Genomic DNA, 27,678 nt, shown 5'->3' with positions numbered 1-27,678 from the left:
AAATGGGCAAATAAGCATGCTGCATATGAGCAAATCTTTAGTGCCCAGCATCTAAAACGGATATGCTGATAAGTCTGAAATGTCTGCACAGGTCTCCAGTCAGCTTATATTGCATTTATTGGACCTGCCCAATGTGCTTTGCCGTCACACTTCAGACATCTGGACGGCAGCCGAGGCTGGAAGCATTTGCCAAACGCTTCCTCTGTCATTAGCATTAGGTCGCTGCTGCCTCCTCCTACTGCAACCCTACTGACTATCTTATGTAACACCCTAAGCTTTTCTCTAAAGTCATTGAATTGTCTTTTCTTTTTCTTTTTTAATCAGGCCTTTTTATCACTCATGAAGTTGTCAGAGCAAGCCTTTCCCCCCACAACGCTAAGGTCAGGTGAGGATCTTCTTACCAGGCACTCTTTCAACTGCTCTTGCTTATTCCACATACATGTCTTCTGAACATTTCTGAGATTCTGCCAAAAGGGAAATAATAAAGAAGATTATTAGGGTTTTTTCCCCCCCTTCTTTGTGGGTTGACTCACAACTAATCCCTATGAGCTGTTTTCCATTCTTCCATTTGCACTCCTCTTACCCTGTTACAAAGCTCAGAGAAGTGCTGGCGGGAAAATCGGAAAGTAACACTTGGATGTCAAGTTAGCTTTGGACTTTTTCTTGTTTATGTGACAAGAGACTCAAGTCACAGTAATTAACCCAATGTGGCAAAAATAGTTGTTGACTAGGAATGGACCCTGGCATCCCCATTCTGAGGAAATAGTTGCCAGAAGGTTACATTTCTGCCAGTAGGGAGCACAACACAATACATTTGGTTCAGCGCCAACGTGGGGCTGACACACATACCCATTTTTTTTAAACATATTTTTTTAAGTGTGAGAGACCACACACATGATGACGGATGATGAGAGGAAAAAATCAGCAAGTGTGTGGTGTACTCGGGATGACCAACAGAGCACACAGACCACACAGATAACGATATCCGAACAATGTTAACTTGTCACTCAACATGTTTCCGTCCAGCAATTGATTGGCTGTCGTTGTATGTACAGCATATATATGATCATTATGGCATTGCTAAAACTAAATCTATGCACAATACTGTATATCATTATTTATGTACAGTTTGGAAACTGGTGCTTGTCACATGTATAAGCTATCTTCTCCACCAGAGGGCACATGTAAAAAGTGGAATAGTAGTATTCTTCCTTTAAATGGTTAGGGGTCTGGTTGTGACTTAAAAAAAGAATAGCACATTGTGAGCTGAGATGAGCGCAAATCAAATTTTTTGCACAACCCAAAGTAAAAAAAAACGTTTTATATATTTTGAAATAAGTGTCTTCAAGATAAAAATCCCAGCAATGATACATGTGGACTTTTTAGAGGAGATATTCAAGCGAGAATAGAGAGAGAGAGAGAGGCAGGGGGAGAGAAAGAGAGAGAAACAATAATTTTGTCCATGTTATATTAGTTGCAAAATCCAGTGTTAGACAATTTAGCCAATGGTAATGATTTAATTGTTCCTGTCGCTTGCATTTTAAATTGGTAAATAACCCCACCTTGTGGTAGAAAAAGGTTTTTCAAAGTTTTCTTTTTATGGATGTGTTGATAAAAATGTAAAAATATCTTTGTATAGTTTTTTGACTTTGTTGTTAGAAATAATATATATATGGAGGACTAATATACAGGTTGATGATAAAAAAAAAGTTTTCAGATGCAAAGAAAATTTGCCCACATATACATCAAAAGTGATGAATTTAGGAAAATGTGAAAAATCATGCTTTAAAATATGACAAATCCTATTGAAGGCCACAAAAGTAAAATGGATTATCTTCTCAATTTCACTTTGATTGTATTTATTATATGACCATAAAGACTACTAGTAAATCTACGCCTGATGGCAAGGCACATGAATGCATTTTCTTTTTTCTAACATTTCTACTAATATATCCTTTCATCAAACGGATGATTGCAACAAACTCACCCCAACAAGTCCAAACTCCTCCCACAACCACAAGCCCCATGTGACTCATCGTCAGGGGTGACGCCTCGGTGTGCACTCGCTTGTTTCGAGGGCCTGTGTAGCCGAGGCTCAAGCAGCGATAACGGTGAAGCTGAGGAGGACCATGGAGAACCATCAGAAACTGGCGGAAAAGCTCACCATCCTGAATGAGAGGGGGAACGGGGTGCTGATACGCATGAACTACATCAAGAAGGTGAGCGCAGGATTCAAAGTCAAAACCAAAGACAGGAAATAAGGAACTTGAGTCACATTCAGAATCTATTCAGAGAGGCACACTAAACAATCAAATTATGATCAAATTTAAGAAAGTGCAGTATATATTGACATTTTGCACAACAGATTATTTCGTATTTCTTTAGAAATGAAGAAATAAAGGTACATAAAGTCAAATGTAATACATTTCTGGTACCTAAAAATAGGTCATTTCTTAACTTATAAGCTTCACCTTATGAAGTGTGACCACAGTTTTTAGGTAATTGCAAGTGAACTTAAACAAAAGTATATAGTGCTTGTTGCCTTCAGCGTACTTGGTGTCTTTCCCCAATGCACTGAAACAAAGAGGAAGTGCAACCAGGAAGTGGGCCTGAGCTGTCAGTCATCACCAGGTTCAGTTAGTCTGAAACTGTCAAATAAATCGAAAATAGCCAAGAAATTAGATCTGGAGCCTACCCCAGCTGACTTTAGGTGGAAGATGTGGGATACACTCTTCTTACGCTTTGACTGGTCGCCAGTCAATCGCAGGGCACACAAACAGCCACTCACACTCACAACTATGGACATTTAAGTCTTCAGTGAAACAACCATGCAGGCTTTTGGATAGTGGAAGGAATTTAGGGTACCCGGAAAAAATACACACAAGCACAGGGAGAACATGTAAATTACACACAAGCAGGCTAAAGTTGAAATCAGGTAGAACTGTGAGGAGTCCGCCGTTCTGCCAGGTAATGAGATACTGTATCCATGCAAATTCGATATGAATTTTGAGGAAATGATTCACATTCATCATATTCATGTTTCCACTTTTACATAAAAAAAAAAAAAAAATACTTGTTTTTATTTTTTTAGACTTCATTAACCTTCTGTCAGTCAGTCAGTCAGGAAGCCAGTCATTTTACATGTCAATGGCGTAACTGGTTGGAGACTTGCTAATCTTGCTCAAGGTCACTTGTGGGTTGCTTGCTGAAGCATTATTATTCACTCTCAGTTCTCCTTTCTTTCCAACTTTGTTTGAGAATTGGACCAAATGATGGTCAAAATCATTGTTCTTATTGCAAAACAAGTTTTCCCATCGGGTATAATGTAAAGTTTGCTCCATGCTCAAGGTACGACTATTATAAAAGCTTGGGAAGGCAATATATTAAGCAACTGCCATACAAGCACAACTACATAATAAAACTAAAATTGAATAAAAACGACTCACCCATGAAGAAGTCTGAAGACATGAGAAGGAACAAGAAGTTTGCAGGACGATACTGTCACCTAGTGGCATGTAACAGATATTACTGGGATTAATAAACAGCATAAAAATGCTACTGCTCAATATTGTTGGTGGTGAATTAGAAACTGGTTAGCACATCTGACTCACTTTTGAAAGGTTTTGAGTTTAAATCTTGATTCAAGCTGTCCTAAGTGATGTTTGTGTGTTCTTCCTCTGCTTGCGTGGGCTCCCTCTTGAAGTGTGGGAAAAGAAAGCCAGAGTAGCTGCGGAAAACACAAGAAAAACATAATAATTTCATGCAGAAAGATTAGCTAGTCTTTATCTTTAGCTAGTCTTTAGCTAATATTTCATCATAAGATAGCAAGTCTTTAGCTTTAGCCAATAGCTGGTCTTTAGCCTTAGCTATTAGCTGGACTTTAGCTAATCTTTCATCTTGAATTCAAGACTCGCTAGTCTTTAGCTTTAGCCAATAGCTGGTCTTTAGCCTTAGCTATTAGCTGGACTTTAGCTAATCTTTCATCTTGAATTCAAGACTCGCTAGTCTTTAGCTTTAGCTCGTCTATCAGCATGAACCAATGCAGTCTGCTCAGGTGAGAGGCACAACCCTGAAAAGTTCAGTAATGGTTAAATCAATGCTCTGAGAGAATGGATGGATATGTGGCAAGCTTTCCATGGTATTCATTAAGTATCTATAAATTTGGCAATTTAGCTTTGCATTTATTTGGTAAAATAAATTTTGGTATTTTTTCTGGCTTTTGTTTGACATTCAAGCCACATTGTCCTTGATAATTAATAGTAATAAGACAAATACATGATTTTTGCATCTGTGGTGCAGATCTGTGCAGATGTCAAGCTGCGGCCACACATCCTAACAGACAAGACCATGGAGCCCGCCATTAAATATATCAACAAGAAATTCCCTAACATTGACTTTCGGGGAACCGTTGTAAGTATTCTGGTGTTCTTTTCTGATTAGGACACTACATTCTTTTTTCTTTTTTCTTTTTTCTGGGGAGAGCTCAGTATTGATCATTTGACATGTCATCATCATTGTTCTCCCTTTTTTTTTTTTTTGTACGTGTGTGTGTGTGTGTGTGTGTGTGTGTGTGCGTGCATGCGTGCGTGTAAAAAAAAAAAAAAAAAATGAATTCCCATACCGTTCACATAAACCGAACACTTCAAAATCCAGCCAGAGTCGTGGGGCCGCCAGGAGACCCGAAGAGGGACCAAAGAAAAGAAAGAAAAGCGAAGCCCAGCACCGACCAGACACCACCCACCGGGCCACATGTGACACTACATTCTTAATCTCATAAGAAATTACTGTTTTTTTCATCACAGCAAAGTCTGACGAGCATCCAGCGACAAAAGTCTGAAGTGATGGAAGCCACCACAAGCTACTATGACTCCTTTCTGGACGTCATAGAGTTCAGGGTAATTGTAAATTAAATTCACCAAATTATGCAATTATATTTAAAATGCCATAGACCAATATGTTTTTTATTGCCTTCTCTGTTTCCTCCCATCTAATCATTATGGGAGATTAAATTTGCATATAGAGTGGTTTAGTCAGACATCGAAAATACTGTTGTAGATTTTCAAATTTGCTTGGGGTTTATTTAGGTGCACTTTGTCACACTCCTGCAAGCATTTGCATGATGGAGGTCGAGGCATCGTCAGCATTTATGATGATAACTCAATCCTGGTGATGAATCCATGCAATTTGTGTTTGGGCGATGAAATCATCTGCGTGGCTAGTGTTGTGCGCAGGAAGTCAGTGACAACTGATGTGCGTGTTATTGCTCTGTTGGCATCTGTGTTTGGTTTTAATCAAATTCTTCTGCAATATTTGTCTGATTCAGGATCACGTCTATGAGTTATTGAACACCATAGATGCCAGCCAGTGCTTCTTCAATATTGTAAGTATAATTGTTGGCCACAACTGTTTTTTTTTCTTTTTAGCATTATTAATGTCATGCAATTTTTTAGTCATCAAGGAAAGTAATGGGGTGACAACCTTGCATAGTGGGTTGGCTTTTCTGAATTTTTACAGACATCTGATAATCTGGTTTTTGCTGACTTTGACCGGAATTTGGCCCATTTTTCAGTATGTGTGTAACCTGCTTTTGACTGACAGATGGCTTGAAATGTTGTATTACAGACCATAAACTTTGACTTCACCAAGAGCTACTTGGACTTGATCATCACATACACTTCGGTTATCGCCACACTTACGCGCATCGACGAAAAGAAGGCTCTTGTGGGTATGTTCAACTGCGCTCATGAGATGAGTAAAGGAAGCAGGTGAGACAACATGATATTCACAATAGGACATGATCATAAAGGATCACCTTCTTGGTCTCACTTGCCTCATTGCGTCCCACAGTGACCCCTCGTACCCGCGGCTTAGCCAAATGATTGTGGAGTACGAGCATCCCTGGAAGAAGCTGACTGAGGAGTTTGGCCCTCATACTAAGGTTTCATTCACAGTTTTTGTGCTCAGGTCAAAGTCCTGTATAACATGGTAGATTAATTTGATTATTTGTGACATTGTGGTTCCCAAGGAACAATCCTGAGGTGAGTTAAGGAGCTTAATGTATTTCTTCGCCACCTTATAAACCTTTTAAGAGGGAGGTGTCAATTACTCAGTGACTAATTAGTATTTTATATATATATATTTCACATATTTTTTTATACCTAAAGCATGCGCGTCTGCAATGTAACCCCAAGATGAAAGGGGGTTCACTACATAACAATTTGGAGATTCGTAATTGTCTCGTCTGTGGTTCTAGTCGGTGACAGCCGCTCTGCTGTCTCTGAGGATGATCTACCCGCGGCGAAACTTGCCAGCGGAGCAGTGGCGGAGTGCCCAGCTGCTCAGCCTGCTCAGTGCTTCGACTACCATGTTGGAACCGGCCTGCTGTAACACTGTAAGTCCGTCACCCATCGATTTCTATTCAATTCATCCATAAGGGATGGATGGGTAGAGAGGTATCTGCAAAGGTGGGCGGGCGGTCAAGTTTTGCTGGTCTGTCATTTGTCATTAGTCAGCGCCCTGGGGCACCTTTCCGTCATCGTCAGGAAATTGTTTTTTTCTAGCCGAACGAAACTGTAATCCTCAGTCCGTCATTTTATTTTAACCATGCTTCCGTCGTCACTTCGTCACCACTATTTTAGGAACGACAGACAAAGGTGAGCATTCCGTCAGGACTGTGTGTCATTCGTCAATAAAACAGGCAGGTAGTGAGGGAGAGAAACAAGGCCCGTAGACAAATTGTTTTTTTTGTGTTGACAGATTAGATTAGACAGATCAGATCAGATTAGATCAGATAGATAGATAGATAGATAGATAGATAGATAGATAGATAGATAGATAGATAGATAGATAGATAGATAGACCACTAGCTTGATAGCTAGTTAGCTTAATAGCTAAACTGCTACCGTGATAGCTTGCTAGCTTCATAGCTAGTTAGCTAGCTTCATAGATAGAGATAGATAGATAGATAGATAGATAGATAGATAGATAGATAGATAGACAAGACAGACAATAACAGAAAGTGAATCATGTACAATAATAGATGATTCATGACTACAAAGAATTAGCATATCCAATAACACTTGCTTAGGGGAATGTTTCCAAAAATGAGAAAAAGTTAACAGTAAACAAAGGTTTTCCCTGTTCCACACCACTTACTATAAATCAATCATGCCTGAATTGTCCACCCCACTTCCATCCATGACTGTGGGCATGTCTTGTCCTTTACACCTCATTAATTCTTGTTTTTCCGTTACCGTCATTTTTAGGCGATGTTTTGCTCTCTGCAGGCCAGGAGCTCTTTCACATAAGATCCAATTGTCTGCATGGACCTCCAGGCAGCTATTTATCTTTAGATAAAATGCAACAACAAGACACTTCCGAAAATATCGGGTATAGAGAATGTGTGCAAAATCTGCTTTTGGGGTTGAACTACCTCAAATTGAACTGTATGGCAAAATGGCACAACACAATTGGATAAGCTGTCTTTTATTTGCTTTTTGTATGCATGTTGGAAGCCTATTTTAATCCAACACGGTTGGCAGTTAATACATATGATGTTACCCCCCCGTCCCCGTCCCATCCCACAGATGGCATGTGAATATCTGTCTTTGGAGGTAATGGAGCGCTGGATCATCAGTAAGTGCTCATCCCACTCCAATTAGTGTAATTTGCTTGGTAAACAATTTTGGGGGATATTGGTTTAAACGCACCACTTTCTTTGTCCCCTAGTCGGCTTCCTCTTGTGCCACAGCAGCCTGAATAGCAACCAGTCCTCCCAAGAGCTGTGGAAAATGGCTCTGCGGAGCGGCCTGTACATCACCGTCACCAGGGATGAGCTGCTCAGCATACACAAAGTCTCTGAGGAACTCTTTGACAGCATCAAAGGGTATGGAAACTCCCCATTGGCGGATATACAGAACATTCAACCCCAATACTTGCTGCTAAGAAAATAAGAACAAAATGATTTTGTACACCCGGATGTAATTTTAATATATACTCTACCACTTCAGTGGATGGAGTCCTCAAATTTGAAGGGCCTCCCTTGAAAATACAGCAGATACACTTATTGAAGGGACCAGGTGGCCAAACATGCACACCAGAAGGAGCAACACAATGCCAATGAATTTAAGCAAAGGATGTGGCAAAAAGTGTTTCATTCTTAACATTTTAAAATAAATGTCATTACTAGCGGTGTTAGAAAAACTCGATGATGCAATATATTGCGATATTACAGCGTGCAATTCTCGAATCGATTTGATATGCGGCCGAATCGATTTTTAAACTTTTTTTTTTTTATGGGAATATTCAACAAAATGTCTTACTTAGGGTTAGGATTCACACATTAAGCATGGAAGAATGTTATATTAATGGAATATTAAGCCTTAATATTTAATTTCAGGGTTGTTCAAACATGAAACAGACTGCAACCTGTTTGTTAAATGCAGCTCAGTTATAAGCCTGAAGTTTCAGATAAATAAATACATTTTCATACAGATCTTACAGTGTACATGTACACGTTTACTGATTAGTATTTTCAAAATTTGATAAAAAAAAAAAATCGCAATAATCAATCTTTAGATTCTTATCGGGATTAATCGGTATCGAATCGAATCGTGACCTATGAATCGTGATACGAATCGAATTGCCAGGTACTAGGCAATAAACACCCCTAGTCATTACTGTATATTTTTATCAAATATATCATCACAGAGGTTTTTTTGTTGTTTTGTTGGGATGCTAGAATGGATTAAGGGCATTTTTAGTCATTTTAGTAGTGAAAGGTGATTTAAGATACGAAGTGTTTTGAGTTACGCATGTGGTCACGGACGAATTAAACTCATATCTCAACGCCCCACCGTATAGTGAATCCCGCCGAGCCCAATTATACGATCGTTTCAAATGTTTACTTCTCGATCAGGTATGGCAAGCGAGTTGCAGATATCAAGGAGTGTCGTGATTACGTCATAGCCAACAGGTAAGACACTTGATTCTGTGGCAGTTATGGAAAAAAAAATATGGTTAACTTAGAACTATGTTATTAACAGTGGAGCCTTGCATCGTGAGAGAAGACACTTTCTCCGCGGAGCCTTGAAGGAGTTAGTAACAGTTCTGGAGGATGAACCAGGACTGCTGGGACCAAAGGTAAGACGTATCTGAACAACGCTCCGGTTTCTGGATGGATGGATGGATGGATAAGCATGTAAATTGATGATAGCATGGTTGGTAATTTCATGGATGCTTTTATGCTAGGACACAATCACACTAGCTAGCACAAAAAGGGGCTTTGCCAAATTGTTTCCACAAAATTGGAAAGACAGAATTGTCCAGTGTTTGTATGAGATGGAGATTTCGGAAACCTACATTGTACTACATCCTAATATTCTGTGTTGAATGAAATCCCCCTCAAGGCTCTGTTTGTCTTCATGGCCCTGTCCTTCTCCCGTGATGAGGTCCAGTGGCTCGTGCGACACTCTGACAACATGCCCAAAATAAAAACACCCGAGGACTATATTGACAAGTAGGTAGCTCCAAACCTCAACAAACAGTGTCCCAAACGACTTGATTTGTAGAGATGCGTTAGAAATGTCATGTGATGTTTTTTCAAGTCAGATAGCAGAACTACTTTTTCACATGGAGAAACTGAAAGGACTCATAAGAAAGTACCACTATGTAGTGCAACGTTACCACATCCAGTATCTGGCTCAGTTTGATGCCTTGGTTCTCAATGACACAATACAGGTACTTGAACATGCACAGCATAACATTTCTACTCGTGCGTCATCTGCAACCGTCACTGTCCTGTACAGAACATGCACGTGTGTCCAGAAGAGGAATCGGTTCTGCTGAGTTCTTTCGTGTCAACCCTTTCTGTACTCTCAGTGAAACAAGGTAATAATAATTAATAATTGACTGTGCAAGATCCCATTTGAAGGTCCCTGGCCCTCATCTCATCTCAGCACACTCCCACATACAAACACTGTGGGGTGGATCTTGCATTTCCTTTAAAATGTATTGAATTATAAGCAAAAATAATAATACAGCAACAGAAAAGACCAGTTAGAATTAAGGAAACAAATGGAATTGAAAAAACACATTACTGCCTTTGTTTCCCAGTGTCCTTGCTTTATTTTATGAAGTGGACTCCACAAGGGGGCATACATTTACCGTACAAACAACCAATGATTGACAAGTCATGCTTTACTCAATAGAAAAACTATTTTTGCTTAGCAATTTTTTAACCCTGGAGAACCCACGGGGTCAAATTTGGCCCCTATAAATTATGCTACTCAAATAACAAAATACCTTTTTTTTTCCCAGCAGTGATTTTGTCCCTGTGTTCTTGTTTCCATTGGCCAAAGTGTCTTTGTACATTCAAAATCCAGTTCTAAAATGCAACAAATAAAACAAAAAAATTATATTGTTCAATGTAGCTGTGTATTTGATTGATTATTTTTCTTAAATTCTAAATAGTTTACTGACAGTTTTTGTTATTCAGATTTTTCGAAATGATACCCCTAAATCCCAAAAGGGTCAAATTTCGCCCTAATCCTGAATTAGGGAATAAAGGGTTAAAATTGAAAAAACATATATTTTTGTGTTCAGTGAACTTATAGCAGTCATTTAATGTATAATTCAGAATTTTCCAAAGAAGAAAAGGGTACTTGGGTTCTCCAGGGTTAATTAAAACCGGTACTTTGGGGTGTGTTGCCTGCTTACTCAATAAACCCCAACCACTGTGCCATGAGAGGTCAGGTCTGCCGCAGGAACCTTATGCAACAGCATTTATTCGCTACAAATAATGTACTGCATCTCTGATCATGTCTATGCAATGTGTAGTTAACAAGCAGGACAATTAAATGCTCTTCTACTGATGGCAGAAGGAAACATTAACCTGTGCCACTCCTACCACATAATAGTAGCATTGTGTTCAACATACAATTGGAAGTAAAGGAAACCAAGGTCATCGTTATTTAATTATATCTACTTTTTATGACATCTTTGTTTTGAGATTTTTTTTTTTTCCTCCTTTTTTTTTCTGGAGAGCTCAGTATTGTTCATTCGGTAATTTTACCGATTTGACATGTCATCATCATTGCTCTCTTTTTTTTTATTGTATTTATTTTTTTATTATTATTTTGTATGTGAGTGCGTGTGTATTCATTAGTTCACCTAAAACCTATTTAAAAAATCCCATACCGTTCACCTAAACCGAACACTTCCAGCCAGAGCCATGAGGCCGTCAGGAGACCCGAGGAAGGACCAAAGAAAAGAAAGGAAGGTTTTGAGATTTTTCCTATGTGAACTATGTGACTTGGCTCAATAAAAGATTAGGAAACACTGTGCTAAATAACTTAATGCAATTCCTCTTGTCGTTGCATTTGTCAGGCTTCACTTTGGATCTCTCTGATGCTTTTCATTTGTGTGTTTGCAGTGGAGAGCAAAGAGGAGTTTGATTTCAGGGCTGTGAGATTGGACTGGCTGAGATTGCAGGTATGCACAGACATACTGTACACTAGTCACATAAAGTTAGGGGTATTCTGCTTTTGGGTGGAAGTTCAGGATGAACTTAAAATTGTTATATACTGTATGTTGACCGAATATGCCTAACATTTTGTCAGTATAACACATGATGCGATCACAGCAGCACGATCAAGTGTCTTTGCATTCTCATGTCATAGGCTTACACCAGCGTGAACAAGGCCCCTCTTCTAATCAAGGACTACCCGGACTTGGCTAAGGTGATGAACATGATTCAGTTCCACACCAAGATGGTGGACGCTACAGAAGAACTCCTGCAGGAAACCTCAGACGTGTCAATTCTCTGGTTAGTTTTTGTCCTTTTTAATCAGTCGTTGGCGTTTCCAATCTGACTCTGAGCATTGATCCGTTGAATAGTTTCTACCCACGACTGTTTGAGAAGATGTTTTGCCAGAGCAGCGCTGAGATGTCTATGAAGCGATATCTCATGGCCTTCCCTTCCGTCTGCTCCAATTTCCACTGCTGTGGACACCCTCTGTGCCCTGAAGAGGTCGGTGTTCATTCACTTCATCAGCTGCAAACAGACCAACACTTGACTACCTCAAATACAGTACATAAAAGTAGTTGATTCCACAATATTTAAAGTATAATATGTTTTTTTGTTTGGCCAGGAGGAGGCGATAGAGAAAAGGAGTCTACGCTTGTGTGTGACCTTCCTGGAGCAGATCGCCAAACAGACCAGCATTATCATGTTTGAGATATGTGCTGAGCAGTGCAACCTCAATGACCAGGTCTAAGTCTAGTACACATACTTTACACTAGTAGGCTATATATATATATATATATATATATATATATATATATATATATATACTCCGTATAATATGATTAATTCTTTCCCGCTCTAGTTGTTGCCCAAACACTCTTCTGAAGTTATCAGCGCCGCTCGCTACAGGAAGCAAAAAAAAGCCGTGACCAAGAAAGGAGAAGTCCAGAAGGAAAAACCAGGAGCCGAAAGCCTGAGACGAGACCGCGCCATAACAACCAAGTCAGCATTTCTCTTCATTAGCGCCATTTTACCATGCAAAGTACTTTTAATGTCTACTTATTATGACATTTCCTTCTCAATTGAATTACTCATGTTCTTTTGAGCATGCAGATAATACACATGATGATGTGTCTGCCTCCTTTTTCCATTGCTCCAGCACATTTGTTACCTTCATGTGCCATTTCCTCATCAACAAAGTATTTGTCTAAAACACTTGTAATCATCGGTCTCTTTCACTGTCTGTCTCCCCTAGCATGGACAAGATGCATCTGAAGTTGACCGAGATCTGCTCCTCCTACAACCTGTGCAGCGAAATGCTGGTCTGCGAGCACATCGTCATTCCCAATGAGTTCCTCTCTTCTCATCTGGAGGCGCGCCTCTCCGAGTAAGGCGAGTGGGAAAGGGGAGTGTGGAAGTGAGCCCTGAGGTTTACTAAAGTGCCCCTCGGTGAATTTGAATGGGATTTTATGTGTCCTGTTTAACTATCTACATGCAGCCACTTGGAGGCAATCAGTCAAGTCACTGCTTTGCTCTGCGTCATTCCGGTGCTAAATGGTATTTAGATTAGGGCCTGGCACCAGGGCAACCTAATGTTTTTCATGTGCGCGCGCTCTGCTTAATCTCCCTCCTTTGAGCTGATGATTATCCCCCCCCGTCACCCTAAAATTAGCACCCTCGAGTAACACAACGCTCACTGTGATTTGCACCTCTAGCTAAAAAAACAACAACTCAATCTAGGCCAGTCAAGGAGAGAAAGTCACAAGGATATAGTGAAGAGTAAAAAAATAAAATAAAAAGAACAGGAACAAGAAAAAGTAAGAAAAACAATTGATGAGAATAAAGTGAAAATCTACAGTAGCAAGAAAAAAATGCATTTATTTTTTTATATATATATATTTTTTTTTTAAAGGCGAAACTAGTTGTAGACTAATTTGACCAGAATTTTATTGATTTGTTTGTTTATTATTAGATATTTGTCAGAACAAAATTCCGATTAATCGAACAATTAATAATAATGGAAAAAAAACTTTTTAGAATTTATAATTGTATGAAGAATGTTTTTTACTGTTAATCCTTGATTTAAATGTTTTATTTTTTTTCCCCTTGAAAATGTAATACTTATTTTTTCAAATGATGCTTTTGGAAGTAAAACAACAACATTTTTTTTTACTTTGAATTGTCATAGAATTATTTTGTAAAAAAAAATATTTCTTAGGTCAAAGCGCTAAACAAAATCATATCGCATGAATCCCACCTTAGCCCGTTTCAGACATTTTCTGCTCCCACTCCCTGGTGCTCAGTGAGTCATAGGTTGAACATGTTTGTCCAGGATCATCGTGAGAATGGCCAATTACAACCAGAGCACCCAAGAAATTGCACGGCCAACAGAACTCTTGGCTGGTGTAACGGCGTACGCCGCCACCCTGCAGATCCTGCCCAACTACATCAACATGGACGTGGCGCGGCTGCTGAAGAACGTCCTGCTGCAGCAGACGCAGCCTCTCGACTCGCGAGGGGCGCCCACGCTCACCAACATCTACAGCAACTGGTACGTCCAAACGTGGCCATTAAAGCACAGCTCCTCAATCACAGACTCAACTGAACACTGTAGTTACACTTATTATTATTAATTACCACCTTTTGTAAGTGGATAACTATATAATTGGGATTTTTTTCTTCTTCTTCTTATAATAATAATAATAATAATAATGTGGAAATAATGTGTAGTATTCACGTAATATTATAATATTACCCAATAATTACCAAATTTACCCAAACATTTTTTTGGGAATATTGAAGGTCATTGTCATAATATTTCAATTCCTTTACATTTCAATTCCTTTACATTATTCAAGGAAAAATCCTTTACATTATTCAAGGAAAATTAAGACTTCTTATAATATTTCAATTTCCTTCTTGTACTATTTCATCTTCTTTCTTGCGATTCATGTTTTACTTAATTAAATTTTTTTTCTAGTAACTTTGCAATTTTATTCTTTATTCTAGTATTATTTTTTGGAAATTATGACATTTTGAGTAATGTTTTACTCTTGTAATTTTTAGGCTTTTTTTCTCTCTGACATTTCCAAATATTTCTTATATTTTGACTTTTTTTGGAAAAATTAAGACAATATGAAAAAAAAATTTCAATATGTTCAAAATTTCCCTGCAACAAGAAAAGCTGTTTATGACCATTAAAACTGTTGGCAAACGTCTGGCGACTTTGAATGAAACCTGACCAAAAAATAAATTTAAAAAATCAATATCCACTACCCTCGCAACTGTTCGCTGCTCAGTGATATATGGGTTTAAAATCAAGATTTCTTCTTCTTCAAAAAAAAAGTTTTGATACAGTTTTTAATAAGAGTATCATACCTTTATTCTCTTTCATTTCAATTTTATATTCATTTGAGTTCCTTTGTTGAAAAACATCACCAGTTTTTCATTGATTGTTCATTTCCTTCATGTTGGACTGCACACCGCAGGTACCTGGAGAGTCTGCTACGCCTGGCCAGCAACTCGCTAGTTGTGCACTGTCCGACCATGCAGTGTTTTGTCAATCAAATATCCGACAACGATCCCGCCTTCCGGGCAGATGAGTTCTCAGACATATCAGGTTAGCCTATAATGTATGCCGATTAATACTCATTACTTGTACAAATGACCTGCTTGTTGTCATGGTTACAAAGAACGTGGAAATGATGGTAAACCACCATCTGTCACGATCATATTTTTTCATTCCTTAACTTTATTTTTTCTCAATTTGAAATTCATTCAATGCTCAAAATACACAAAAGTTAAAGAATTACAGCAACCAAATGCAGAGTCCGGATTATGTTACCATGATGACAGAGGGTGGAGCTTGTGTTATGACGACGTGAGCGGCTACTCTGGATTGCCAATTTAGTAAGTGTCATATTAGCATCTATTTATTTTTATTTTTTTTTAAATGGTGGTGCTGGGGTCTGACGAGTGGCACTCGGTCAAAATCACAGCAGGCTAATCTAACAATTACGTCTTGTGATTTTTTTTCTGGTAAAATCCCAACTTTAATCTCGTAATTTATTTTATTCATTCTCACTCATAGCTTCTGTATTATAGTTTAAACCTTAAATACCCCTTTCTTACACAGTACAGGGGTATATGGGTACATATGTCAAGACGCAGAAAACTGTTAAACAGCTAATGGTGAGGAAAATGTGTGGATTATTAAAAAGTCAGTTTTGTACATACTAAAGACTTGGAGCTTTTTACCCGCTAAGTAACCACCTACTAATCCATCATGATTATATGATACCACCCACTCAACTATTGCAGAACCCCTTCAAGCTGCCTTGCAGGAGTGGATGACCTCTATTAACCATCACACACACCTACATCCCGAGCTACAAACAGACACACACACACAGAACAGACTCCCCCCTCACTATGTGTATATTTCAGCGCTTACAGTATGCGCCTACCTCGAGTGACTCATTGGCACTCGGTCCATGAACTACCTCCTCCAATGTTAAACACACACACGACACGTCCTTCTTTCAAATATCTATATTGGTGGTGGGTCGTGATGTGAATGTGATACCAAGATGATGTTGTAAACAGAGCTGCAAGCGTTGGCCGAGCTGCTGGGCCCGTACGGCCTCAAGTTCCTGAGCGAGAACCTCATGTGGCACATCACGTCGCAAGTCAGTGAGCTCAAGGTACGGAATTGGAGTGATAGTAATGCATATCGCTGACGTCGTACATTGATAATATAATAAAAAATAAATGTAAAGAATTAAACAGTTCGTACATAAAATAATTAAATCATTCTGAACCGCTAATTTAATAGTTATAATCATAATAATAATAATAATTAACAATAGTATTGAGCATGAAGATGATAAATAAACAAGATTTTTTTTTTGTATTTATTATAGTGCAAGTGTTCCTAATATACCAAATAATGTGCATCGATTTGTTAGTAGAATCTATAATAATAACAATAAAAGTAGAATAATAATAACAGAAATGATACTTATAAAGCTGTATTATCATGTAATATATTAATATATTTGTAGTATTTTTACTTTTATTTTAATTACTACAATATATTTTGTGTGCCACATATTAATGACAATGGTAATCCATGTTGTTCCTACTATCATTAGAAACTGGTGGTGGAGAACATGGACGTCCTGGTGCAGATGAGGAACAACTTTGATAAGGCAGAGGTGATGGCCAATCTCAAGAAGAGGCTGACAGGTGAGCAATTTGGTGTGACAATAGCATTGGGACATGGCGTAGTGACATCAACTCAAAGTGGGCTCACAGTTCCCTTTTGTTTTAGTTTGTTTAGTTAGTTTGTGGGGCTCTTCCAGAACAAACTCATCCAAAATGTCGGCACTCGAGTGCGCATGTACTAAATGCCTCATGGAAACAGGCATACAGTACAATTGTTTACTTGGAACTGAGCGTACGAGGATAACCTTGGGAAATGAGTCACATGCTGCTTCACAACTTCACAAGATATTATCTGATCATCACATGGCATATTCCTTTACAAGAAGCAAGTAAGTTCACCCAGGTGTGTTCCAATACCACCAGGAGGAGAGAACCTGCTCAAGAGGATGACCATTATCGGTGTGATCCTGTCCTTCAGATCCATGGCGCAGGAAAGCCTCAATGAGGTGACACTTAAGATGTTGTTTAAATGCATCACCAGTTAGGGAGCTAAATGTTGTACGGCAAAATATGCAAGAAAATGTGTTGTTGGTTTTTTAAAGGAGGAAAATATTTCATTAAATACTATTTGTTCAATAATGTCATTTTATTTTATTTTATTCGATAGATAGTAGAATAAGTGGTGTAGAATATTCAGGTAAGAATAGAAAGTACAATATATCTATTTGGGGAAGACCCCACGTTTGCTCCTGCTGTTGTATTAATACTTGATATTTAATAAATGAATATACATTATTTTTCAAATGAAGTAAGTTTTATTATTTTATAAATAATTTTAAAATATAATTTACAATAACATTTACTAAATAAAAGAACATTTGTATGTACCTTTTAAAAGTTCAATATTTAATTATATTATTTTATTTCAGATACAAAAGTATGTCTATAGTATTTGAAGAAGAGCCTAGTTTGCTAGTGATGCTGTATTTTTTGTTGTTGTTAATTTTATTTCATATTATTACTGAGCATTGAATACATTAATTGTATTTTATATTCTTGCTTTAATTAGATGAAGTCATTTATTTTACTGTAATTTCTATTATTTTTTAAATTAAATTATTTATCTTATTTTACCTATTTAATTTAAATTTTATATTACGGTATGATTATTGGTGGGGTAAAAGACATCAATTTATTTTATAATTTCAACAAAAAAATACAATATAAGAAAATGTATTTCACTAACATTTGGCTCTGAATGTATCGCGTGCAATGCAATACAGGTGATGAAGAAGCATTGTCCTTTCCTGATGGGGCCCATCGAATGTCTGAAGGACTGCGTCTCTCCTGATACGGACATCAAGGTACCAACATTGCTTCTCACATTAGTTACCTCATGGAAACCGTTCCTAGTGGAACATACAGTATGTACTATGTATTGACATTTATCACTGTTTATTTACATAAGAGACTATAGGGATTTTTTTCAAAAGATTAAAAAAGTAGGATAAAGCATGTGGTATATTTGTTTAAATGAGGGCAGGGTGGACGTTACAGAGGAGGAACAACAAAAGTGTGCCCGCTGTTACCGACCAAACTAAATTCTTTATCTCCCGGTGGAGCACTCTTATGTGAACATGACACGCAAAGGCCGGCGGCCCTCTCGTTTTGCTTACGTCTGGCCCCTGAGTGAGGCATGACAGCCGTGTCACAGCTCAGACCAGGATAACCCCAATGACGTCAGCAACCCCTGCCACGTCCCACCACCCTCCTTCCGCCGTGAGACCACATCAGTGGAAACACCATGTCAGTGCAAGTAGGGCAACATCAATGTTCACCCTTAAGTTCGCTTTAATCAAACTCGTTTGTTTGGCCTTGTTTAGGTTCTTGTGAGAAATCCAGTGGTCTCAGTACGGTTCCAATTTTGAGATGAACATGCGTAAAGTGCACATCAGGGAAAATAAAATGCCATAATCGTGTGTAACTCGTTCAAATTGATTAATCTCGGAAAATTGCAACTTTTTTCTCCTAAAAAAATTTTGACTTAATTTTGAACAACCCTCTCAATTTAACTGCGTAATATTACATTTGTCTAGTAATAGGGGTGTCAAGCGCTTACATTTTTTAATCGTAATTAATCGCATGACTTCAATAGTTAACTCACGATTAATCGCAAATATACGCCAGTGCTACTCACACTGGTGTATGGAAGGTGCAAATGTTTGGTGGTGGTCGGCGGGGCTGTAGACGCACATTGGCAGCCACGCTTCCGTCCGCCTAGCCGTCATAGGTTAAATCTTCTTCTTGTGTGCACTTTTGCCACCACTAAGAGAAGGGAGTGTTCAGTACTTCAAGATTAAATGCAAATACAACTGAACTTACTTAGGCAGTTATTCTTCAACCACTAGTTACACCCATACCACATTTTACTGAGTTAATGTATTTCTAGGTGACACTTAGTGTGTTCGAGTTGGCCTCCGCTATGGGAATGAGCTGCGACGTGGACTCAGCACTCGTTTCCGCTATCAGAAACATGCATACAGGTAACCGTAAAAATATACAGTACATGATAGTAATGACACCATAAATTTTTTTAACTTTAGAACCCCCCCAACCCCCCAAAAATATATATAGATAACATGTCCATGGACGAGGAGTACAAGCTGTCATGCTTGCTGCTGGTCTTCATCGCCGTGTCCCTGCCGAGCTTGGCCCTGGACCCCAACTCTTGCTACAGCCGAGAGCATGGAGGTACGCATTTGTTACGTTCGATGGCAACACTTTGACAAGATCAAGTGCTCACATAGCCCTCAACCCGACATTCATCATGAACAAATACATTTAGTAGGTTTTACCTGCATAATTACAGTTCAGTCAGGAATCCTTGATAGCTGATGTCTTAAACCACCATGTTAAAGGTAGTAGGAGAATGATATCCAAGGTCGAGTTTTGTTATTTAGCTCCATAGGAAGGGGAAACTTACGACTTATTTTCACTTACAAATAGGGACGGAACGATAACGGCGATATTAATATTATTTAAAGAAGCACATCTGTTAAAAAGGCAAGGTTGTATTCCATTTGTAAAGTTCTAGCATCCTCCCGTGGTTAGGTTTTAGTGCAGTTTAATTTTAATTAGGAATGTTTTGGACACTGTAGTGGTTATCACTCCTATAAATCAGTCATACCAGCAAATGTGTTTCAACATCTGTCAAAAAACATTACTTTTGGCCAGCTTCAGTCAAACACAACATTGTGAACTATATAGATTCAATAAAAAAAATCATAATAAATAAATAAACAAACAAATAAATATTTCCCAATGTGAGCTTTTTTTTTGCTTTTATACAATATCGCAAGTTTTTATACATTATCGTGAGCTTTTTTAGATCCCCAACCTCCATTGGGTCACTGACTTGAACACAATATTAGATACACCCGCATCCGTGTACCTAATATTGTGTCCTGGAGTATGTGCGTAAACAAAGCACCGCACCCTGAGAACAGCATGCGTGTCATAATTTCCACTCTCAAGTATGTCTGCGCCTAACGAGAAACATGTGTTTTGTGTTGAAACTTTTTGTTTACTGACGTGCATCGATGCAGTCACTGCTGTTGGCGTGTGATGACCTCAAACTATTTGTCACAGGGCCCAAGTTAATGACGTTATCAAAGCGCACCGCGTTATTTATTTTGCCTCCGTTTTCCATTGCCGAGCTCCCAAAGTGATCAAGTTGGCAGGAAATGCGCCAGTATGCTTCCTCTTCAACTTAACGGATCGTTAATGGAGTATAGCGCTAATTGACGGGCTGCAAAAACATCCTTTTTTGGCTTCCGCTTACTGTACGTCACGTACTCGCTCACACACAAACACACACACACACGCTCTCACAGTCTCACTTTATTTCATACTGTTTGAATTTTTGTCTCATATTCATTTTTTGATCTGAAACCTTCCGCAAACCAAGGAATTGACCTTGCTGCTCTAATACTTTTGGAAGGGTCTGCACTGCCACACAATCACTTTTGTGAGGGTTATTCATTGCACTCTCGTTTTTTTTCTCAGGCCACAACAACAACATCCACTGTTTGGCGCTGGCCATCAACCACGTGGCTGCCGCCATGTTGACGGTACAGAACAAGAACATCGAGCAGCATCTGAAAGAGTTTCTCCTGGTCAGTGCTCCAGAATATGCGTCCAGTCCACTTTTTTTTTTCTACATGAAATCGAGTTCGCTGTTTTTTACCAATCACAAATTATCCAAGTGGAAAATCTGTAAAATTGCAACCAGTATAATGATGACGGTGGGGGGGGGGGATCAAGAATAATCTTACTTTGCAATCTTGCCTCGACAACATTGCAAACACTCTTGATAAGTCTATTTTATGATCTAAAACTATTTTGTCATCTTGCACCTTATCATTCAAAAGCAAGAGCAGGAATCTTGCTTATAAAAGACAATGAATAACCTCTGGTATATTCACCATTTGATCTTAAAAATGATAAATGTTTCTACTTTGAAGAAGATTTGTTAAATATGGTACAGAGTTGCGGAATAACATGCCTCCATTTGAGGTTGAACATCAGCCATTTAGTGGCTGATCGTCGAAAATCAATTGGCAAATTAACAACTTTTGGCGCTTGAATGAATGTTTCATTGAATGAATGTTTCATTTGCTTTCATACATACAGTTGGCGTCCTCTGCCCTGCTTCAGCTGGGACAAAATGTGGAGAGCAAAAACAGAGAATCAATCTACCTGCTCCTGCACATGGTAAACTCATACACCTTAAGCTAAACGCTTTGTGGCATGGTTTTTGAACGCTAATTCTGTTAGAAAATTAAAGTTTAACTTCACCTTCTGACTGGGCTTCAATTCTAATTATGAGGAAAGAGCCACCAACAGGCACTTTATAAATCAAATCTAGTATTTAAATTTTCAAATTACATGTAATTAGTGATCATGTAATTGGCTTCCTGCTTTAAAATTTGGCAAAATATACAGCGTTTTTAATGGCAAAATAAAACATTTTTAATATAGGCTTCTGATTATGTTGCCAACAAAGATAGCAAAATTCAACTTTTATACATTTAACAGTATTTTTCATTTAGTGAATCAAATATAATTTTATGAAATTAAATGCCATTAGTACTTATTTTGTGTATTTTAGGTTGCATTAAATACCTTTCTCTTCCCTTAATTTTATGCCATAAATACATCAATGCTTCAAATTTGGCAAAATATATAGCATATGTATGGCAAAATATTCTATTTTGACTGTGGCATCTTTTATTATAGTACAACAAAAATATAAATACTGTAACATAATCCAATACTTTTTTTTTTAAATACATAAAATACAGTAGTACCTGTGCCAGTACCAATTAAATTGAAGATTGAAATGTTGTAGTCTTTCGTACACAAATAAATGTGCAGTGAACCCTCATATTTGCAGTTCGGCATTCGTAAATTTGCAGATTTTGTTGGTGATATCCAAAATAATATCAATAATATATATTAATATCCAAAATTACTTTTAAAACTTAGCTACAGCTAATGTCAGATACTTTCATACATTTACTCAAATAATTTTCCACAATATGACTAAGATCTCCCAGTTATATTTTGTAAAGATATTTGTACAGTGCTTTTACTCAAGGATTGCTTTGAGTTAATTTCAACAAAACTGTAAAAGAACTTGAAATCACACAGTGTTGTATCATGAGGTGCTAGCATGCGTAAATGTCCTAACTCTCGGTATGGTACGATTCTTAATTCCATCTATGACTTTTGCTATTCAAAACGCATGAAAGAAAAAAAAAAGCAAACCAAACTGAACCAAACAATACAGCGTTTTGGAAATTAGGCTAATCCTAGCTGACGTCCGAACCTGTGATCCATCTACTGTATTATTTAGATTGTGGAGGAGTCTGCGTTTTTGAGCCAAGACATGCTGGAGAGCTGCTTCCCGTATGTTCTGCTCCGCAACGCCTACAGAGAAGTGTACAAGTCTATTATCATCACACTCGGCTAAAGACACGCCGACATTCACCATAACGCTTACAGTAAATGAGTTTCAGTGGTCAGATTTATGATTATATTCACCTTATTGTAAAATGCCCATATTAAATCTTCTGGTCATTCAGGTGTATTCTGTAACAAGCTGTCGGTGCAAACACTGCACTTTTTAGAATGGAAAGTTGCTGATGCCCTTGTGTATTATTCTTTCAAACTTTCCATGAATAAAGATCTTAATTATATTTAGTTTGTTTTTCTTTTCTTGGGACCCGAGTCAACATGTGTTCCTCATCTGTTTCCAGCCGTCCTACCGCCTACTTCATCTACCCAATTTCAACAAAATAAAATGACTAAAACATTAGCGAGACTGTAACTAGTCAATATTAATATTTTTGAACAAATTATGTTAAATTATAGTCATATTTAGTAAAATTTCACAAATGTAATCCTTTGCATTTTAAAATAAATGTCCCAAATGTACTTTACATAGTTTTATTTTTTAAGAATTGGTGTGAAAAGTGACAAAAATAGAATTTTATGATTGTAAATAAATTAGATTTATTATGACACATTTACATTTGATTAATTTTGTAAGATTTTAGTAAAATATAGGTTGTTCTTTGCAGAGGATCCCAAAAAAGTATATTCTGTGAGTGTTGTTATATTGTATGTTATAGGTTATAACACCACCACACCAATGCTATTCGTTCATCATCTATGGCGTTTTGCGCTTGTTAACATTAAGTCAAACTGACTTTATGAAGGCAAAGCTATGTGGTTGTTAAATTACATGTGGAATTTTTGTTTTATGTTTAATTTGACACTACACAATAACTCATTAAAGTGCCAAAACCCATCTTAAAGTCTTTGTTTTTTTAAGAAGAAGAAGAACTGAGTAATAAGTGGTTCAAAAAATAGATGGATGGATGAACACTACAGTATCTGACAAAGTGTTACTTGTGAACTGAGCCCAAAAAATTATTCAAACGACGGCACTATTTTCGCAATGCTCGTAATTCAGGTCATTCCTATCTCAAGGCACTGCTGCCATTTGCCACGTGCTATTTCCAAATTTAGAATAATTCTGCATTACATAGCAAGTTGGATCCGTGTGTGTCTTGCATGCAATTGGACTATTATGGCAGCTCCACAGCCACAGTGTGTCTTCCTGTCCCGAGACACTTGGGCCAGTTAATGGTGGAAACTCTGGTCCTGATATAAAGACTCTCTGCTGATTGTGTTGGTGCCGCAGAGCCTCTCTTGCTGACTTGTGAACCTCTGAGGAGTCCACAGGCGAGCACATTGTGCTCTCACACACACACACGCACACACACACACACACATGCACACAGTGTGCATACACAGAGGAGAAGGCATGAAGACGTGCGAGCGTAAACACAGAGCAGCGCAGGCTTACTAACATAAACCACGGCAATGTATACACACATGCTGGATTTACAGTAAGGTACGGGGACGCATGTTCATTTTTTTTGGGGGGGGGGGGATCTTGGCAACACACGCACACACACTAATCTAATGCCAGAGGTCATGACACACCCTCACAAGATGTGCAGAAGATCGCCTGATAAACATCTGATTGTTGCAACATGGAGGACTGCACTGGGCCGGTAATGCTGTTTTTTTCCCCACTTGGTCTCTCTCTCTCTCTCTCTCTCTCTTCAATCACTCTCTTTAAAAATATATTATAGAATTTTTTTTTTAAGATAATGCGTACATGACATTTGTCAGTCGTCCAATTGGAGGGCATTCATTAAGTTTCAGGCTGTAGCTTTCTGCTAAAAGCTAACAATGTGCTAGTGTGCTGACTGAAATTAGCATATAGTGTAAATACTGTAAACCAAAATGTTGTGATATTGTCACGTGTCTCTGTAGTGCTATGACATAAAGAACTACAAATATGACCAACAATATATTGCTGTGCTGAGGTAAATTAATGATAAGATGAATGTGCTAATATGCTAACTTATATTGTGTACAGTAAATTATAGGGGTGCCCCGATCTGATAGTGGTATCAGATACAAGTCCAATATCAGCAAAATAAATAAACAAATAAATAAAACAAAACAATAAATAAATAAGTATCAGATTATATTGCACTACAACTAAAATCTCATCATATGCTAACTAAACATATGATGTATGCGTCTCACTGTTGATGCGTTAATAAGGCAACCTAATTGTATTGGAAAATTCACAGGTGTAGCAATGTGTGTACTCAGCCTTAAACGTTTACGATTGTTGGCCCTGACCATTTTCCATCGGCTTTGAGAGAGACTGCGATTTGGTACAAATATGTAAATCAGCTGTATCCGTTTGTGGTGTCTAACTAAGAAGTAGCAATCAGTGAAAATGTAGACTGCTACGAAGGCATTGAAAGAGTCTCGAGACTGGACACGTTGCTAAAAACATTAGCTAAACTCTATTTTGGACTCCGGTATTGTAAAAACAAAAAAGACCACCCCTCATGCCCCACAGCACCCTAGGCCTCTTGGAAGTTCAGTTCCCATGAGGAGACTTGCAATGTTTTGTAACGTGATTTATGGTGTCACGGAGTCACATTTCTTTCTGTTAAATGTAGCGGACAGCAACGAGATCAAAGGGTGCGCGTTCGTCATCCTCAAGGGAGGGATAGACCGATAAGTAAACCGAAATAGTTATAACACTAAAAAGATCAAAAATGCAAGAGTCTGCCAACCTGTAATTTGAACTATACGTCAGGAGCGAGCGTTCTCTGGCATTTTAAAAACTAACCTTCTAGCAAGGAGGAGGAGGAGGAGGAGGCCTTAGTTTGTTTGTACATCTGTCTGTAAACAGGATTACGCACAAACCAAATACTTTTTATCCAAACTTGGTTAAGGCTTTAAGCATTGGTCCAAATAAGAAGCCAGTAAAATCTGTAAAGGATCTATTTACGATCTGTCACAAAAATTTTGGGGGGATTAATGGAGAGAACCTGACCACCAGATGGCTTCTTTCAAATACTACTTTGTTTAACCAATCCATCAGGGACGGAGCCAATAGTAGCTGTGTGGAAAAGGGCAGGTACTACTTTTCATGGGCTGCATCCATCAGAGGCCAATTGGATTACCAAGTAAAAGAGTAAAAGTCAGAAGTGCTAGTTTTTAACAAGCAGCCTCTTTTACAGACACCCAGCGACACTATAGTGCAAGATAAGCGAGTGCAGTGGAGGGAGGAGAAGAAAAATGAGTAGAGTTAAAAGGTTTAGGGTAAGGTAAGATTATGAGGATTAAAGTTAAGGTTAGTAGGTTAGGGGTAGGTTCATTCTGAGGTGTAGCGTTAGAAAGTTGTGGATAAGGTTACGTTTTGGGGAACGCTAAGCAGCTTTCACACCACACTTGTTTTTTGTGGCATTCACAGTGGGATCGAGGACAGAGAGGACAACAGCCAACTCAAGCATACCGCTTTTCTCGACGGTTGTTCAATGACCGAAAACAAAGGATCTCATCAGTGCCTTGGATGTCAAGTAGGCTGCAGCTCCACGATATGGATTCGTCATCAATAAAAAGCCCTAGCTTTATTTTTGCTAAAGAGAAGAGAACTGTTTATAAAGGCACAGCGGGATCTTGGGGGAGATCAGGCTTGTCCGTGAGCTAGAGCTATTTGAAGACCACTTTGAGGTGTACTTAAGGCTTCTTTAAGTTTTGCCAAGCTTTTATTCACTCTCGTCTACAGCACTGGCAAAATGTCTTGCTTTTTTCACTTTGAAATCATTCTGTCATCATTTCTCGTCTGACGTCACAGGGGTCAATGTACATATGCGTTCACAATGAATGGGGCTTGTCAGTGGTGCATTGTGCTTTGAAAGGCCTCATGAAGGGTTGGAGTCATGTTAAAAGATTAGCGGTAGGGTCGTGTGGGAAGGTTCAGGGTTGGGGTTATAGGGTTTGGATTGTGGTTAGGGTAGAGTGGGAAATGGTAATGAGAGCTTTCGATACAGGTCCAACTATGATAAAACTGCTGAAATTCTCTTATAATGATCTCGTTTGGTGGCGGCCACATATCACAAACGTTTACTTATCGAAGCCCAGTGACGACCTTTCCTCCTTCTTTTCTGATATGCCACAACTGTACCATCTTGAAACTTGACCAAGATGCACTAGGGTGATAATGAAATGAAACTCTCACCAATTCGGCAAGCTCGCGGTGAGTGTTTTTCTTTCCTCACTTTGACATCACAGGTTTCTTTTAATGAAAACAAAAACCAGCTTCCAGTCATGTCGATGTGACTTTTCTTCACTTTCGGCGATATGTTGTGCCATGTCAAAGAGCATGGGAGCATGAGAGTGAGTCTGATCCAGCAGCCAAACCAGCAATGAGGGAGGAATGGGGGTAAGGGGTTTAGACTGAAGCGGGGGGCTTTCCCCAGTCACATTGCTGCGCAGTGCTGCTCTAGCTCCATAAAAAGATTACACATGGGTATCAAAACATCGAGGGAAAAAGTTAAGGATGTGTTTAACAACCTTTACTGATCTTACTGATTTGTGGAATTGCCCTTTTTAAGCTTTCGCTCATTAAAATTTTCCTCTTAAAATGTCCATCTGGCAAACGACTGGATCTTCAACTTTATCCATAATTTCACTACATTTTAATGGTTTTGGCCTATGACCCGAATCTTCTACAACATTTTTGCAATAAAACCAGTTTTGCTTCATCATGCTCCCAAACATTCAAACAGTGATCATGACCTGGATGCACTTACTGAGGCTTTTTAGGGGCTTGGCTGTGCTTTGTAGGGGTGTCGCTGTGCTACTCATGGTTTTTAGGGGCTCAGTTGTACTTCATGGGGGCTAAAATGTGGTTTGTGGGAAATCAGGGGGGGGCATCGCGGAGGGTTTTTGGGACTCAGGTGCCCTTTGTGGGGGCTGAGGTTCATAGAGGATTTTCAGTGCACCTCACGGGGACTGATTTTGTTCGAAGTTCTGTTTCG

The 27,678-nt window shown here is 38.6% G+C and overlaps 2 protein-coding genes across 5 annotated transcripts in view; one reads left to right on the top strand and one right to left on the bottom strand.

The window, feature by feature from the left end:
• col2a1b (collagen, type II, alpha 1b) overlaps positions 1-27,678 on the bottom strand; it is a 109,645-nt gene that overhangs the window by 69,928 nt on the left and 12,039 nt on the right. For 2 of the 3 annotated variants that reach the window (XM_077572191.1, XM_077572194.1), the window contains exons 6-8: positions 3,612-3,727; positions 3,447-3,528; positions 1,988-2,168 (exon numbers count right to left, since the gene is read on the bottom strand). In XM_077572191.1, the coding sequence (XP_077428317.1) occupies positions 1,988-2,168; positions 3,447-3,515 (250 nt within the window). In that variant the 5' untranslated portion in view covers positions 3,516-3,528; positions 3,612-3,727. The remainder of the gene's footprint in view (positions 1-1,987; positions 2,169-3,446; positions 3,529-3,611; positions 3,728-27,678) is intronic. The other variant, XM_077572192.1, reaches the window with a different exon arrangement.
• On the top strand, positions 2,017-22,950 carry nckap1l (NCK associated protein 1 like). 2 transcript variants are annotated; one of them, XM_077572197.1, is made up of 31 exons: positions 2,017-2,219; positions 4,300-4,407; positions 4,779-4,895; positions 5,324-5,380; positions 5,623-5,765; positions 5,848-5,938; positions 6,254-6,391; positions 7,587-7,635; positions 7,729-7,885; positions 8,918-8,974; positions 9,045-9,141; positions 9,408-9,517; positions 9,606-9,738; positions 9,807-9,888; positions 11,432-11,490; positions 11,679-11,824; positions 11,896-12,028; positions 12,150-12,269; positions 12,387-12,526; positions 12,780-12,911; positions 13,857-14,075; positions 15,013-15,143; positions 16,130-16,227; positions 16,678-16,771; positions 17,114-17,196; positions 17,974-18,054; positions 19,140-19,233; positions 19,325-19,441; positions 20,756-20,865; positions 21,383-21,463; positions 22,608-22,950. In XM_077572197.1, exons 1-31 carry the CDS (start codon positions 2,130-2,132, stop codon positions 22,722-22,724), a joined length of 3,384 nt encoding a protein of 1,127 aa, XP_077428323.1. In that variant the 5' UTR covers positions 2,017-2,129; the 3' UTR covers positions 22,725-22,950. The 2 variants fall into 2 exon arrangements, with proteins under 2 accessions (XP_077428323.1, XP_077428322.1); XM_077572196.1 differs by having other exon boundaries at positions 4,300-4,410; positions 4,803-4,895.

The sequence above is a fragment of the Vanacampus margaritifer genome, chromosome 8 (genome assembly GCF_051991255.1).
Source record: "Vanacampus margaritifer isolate UIUO_Vmar chromosome 8, RoL_Vmar_1.0, whole genome shotgun sequence".
NCBI lineage: Eukaryota > Metazoa > Chordata > Actinopteri > Syngnathiformes > Syngnathidae > Vanacampus > Vanacampus margaritifer.
Note: the sequence above shows the minus strand (reverse complement) of the source record. Positions and strands in the feature narration are given on the sequence as shown.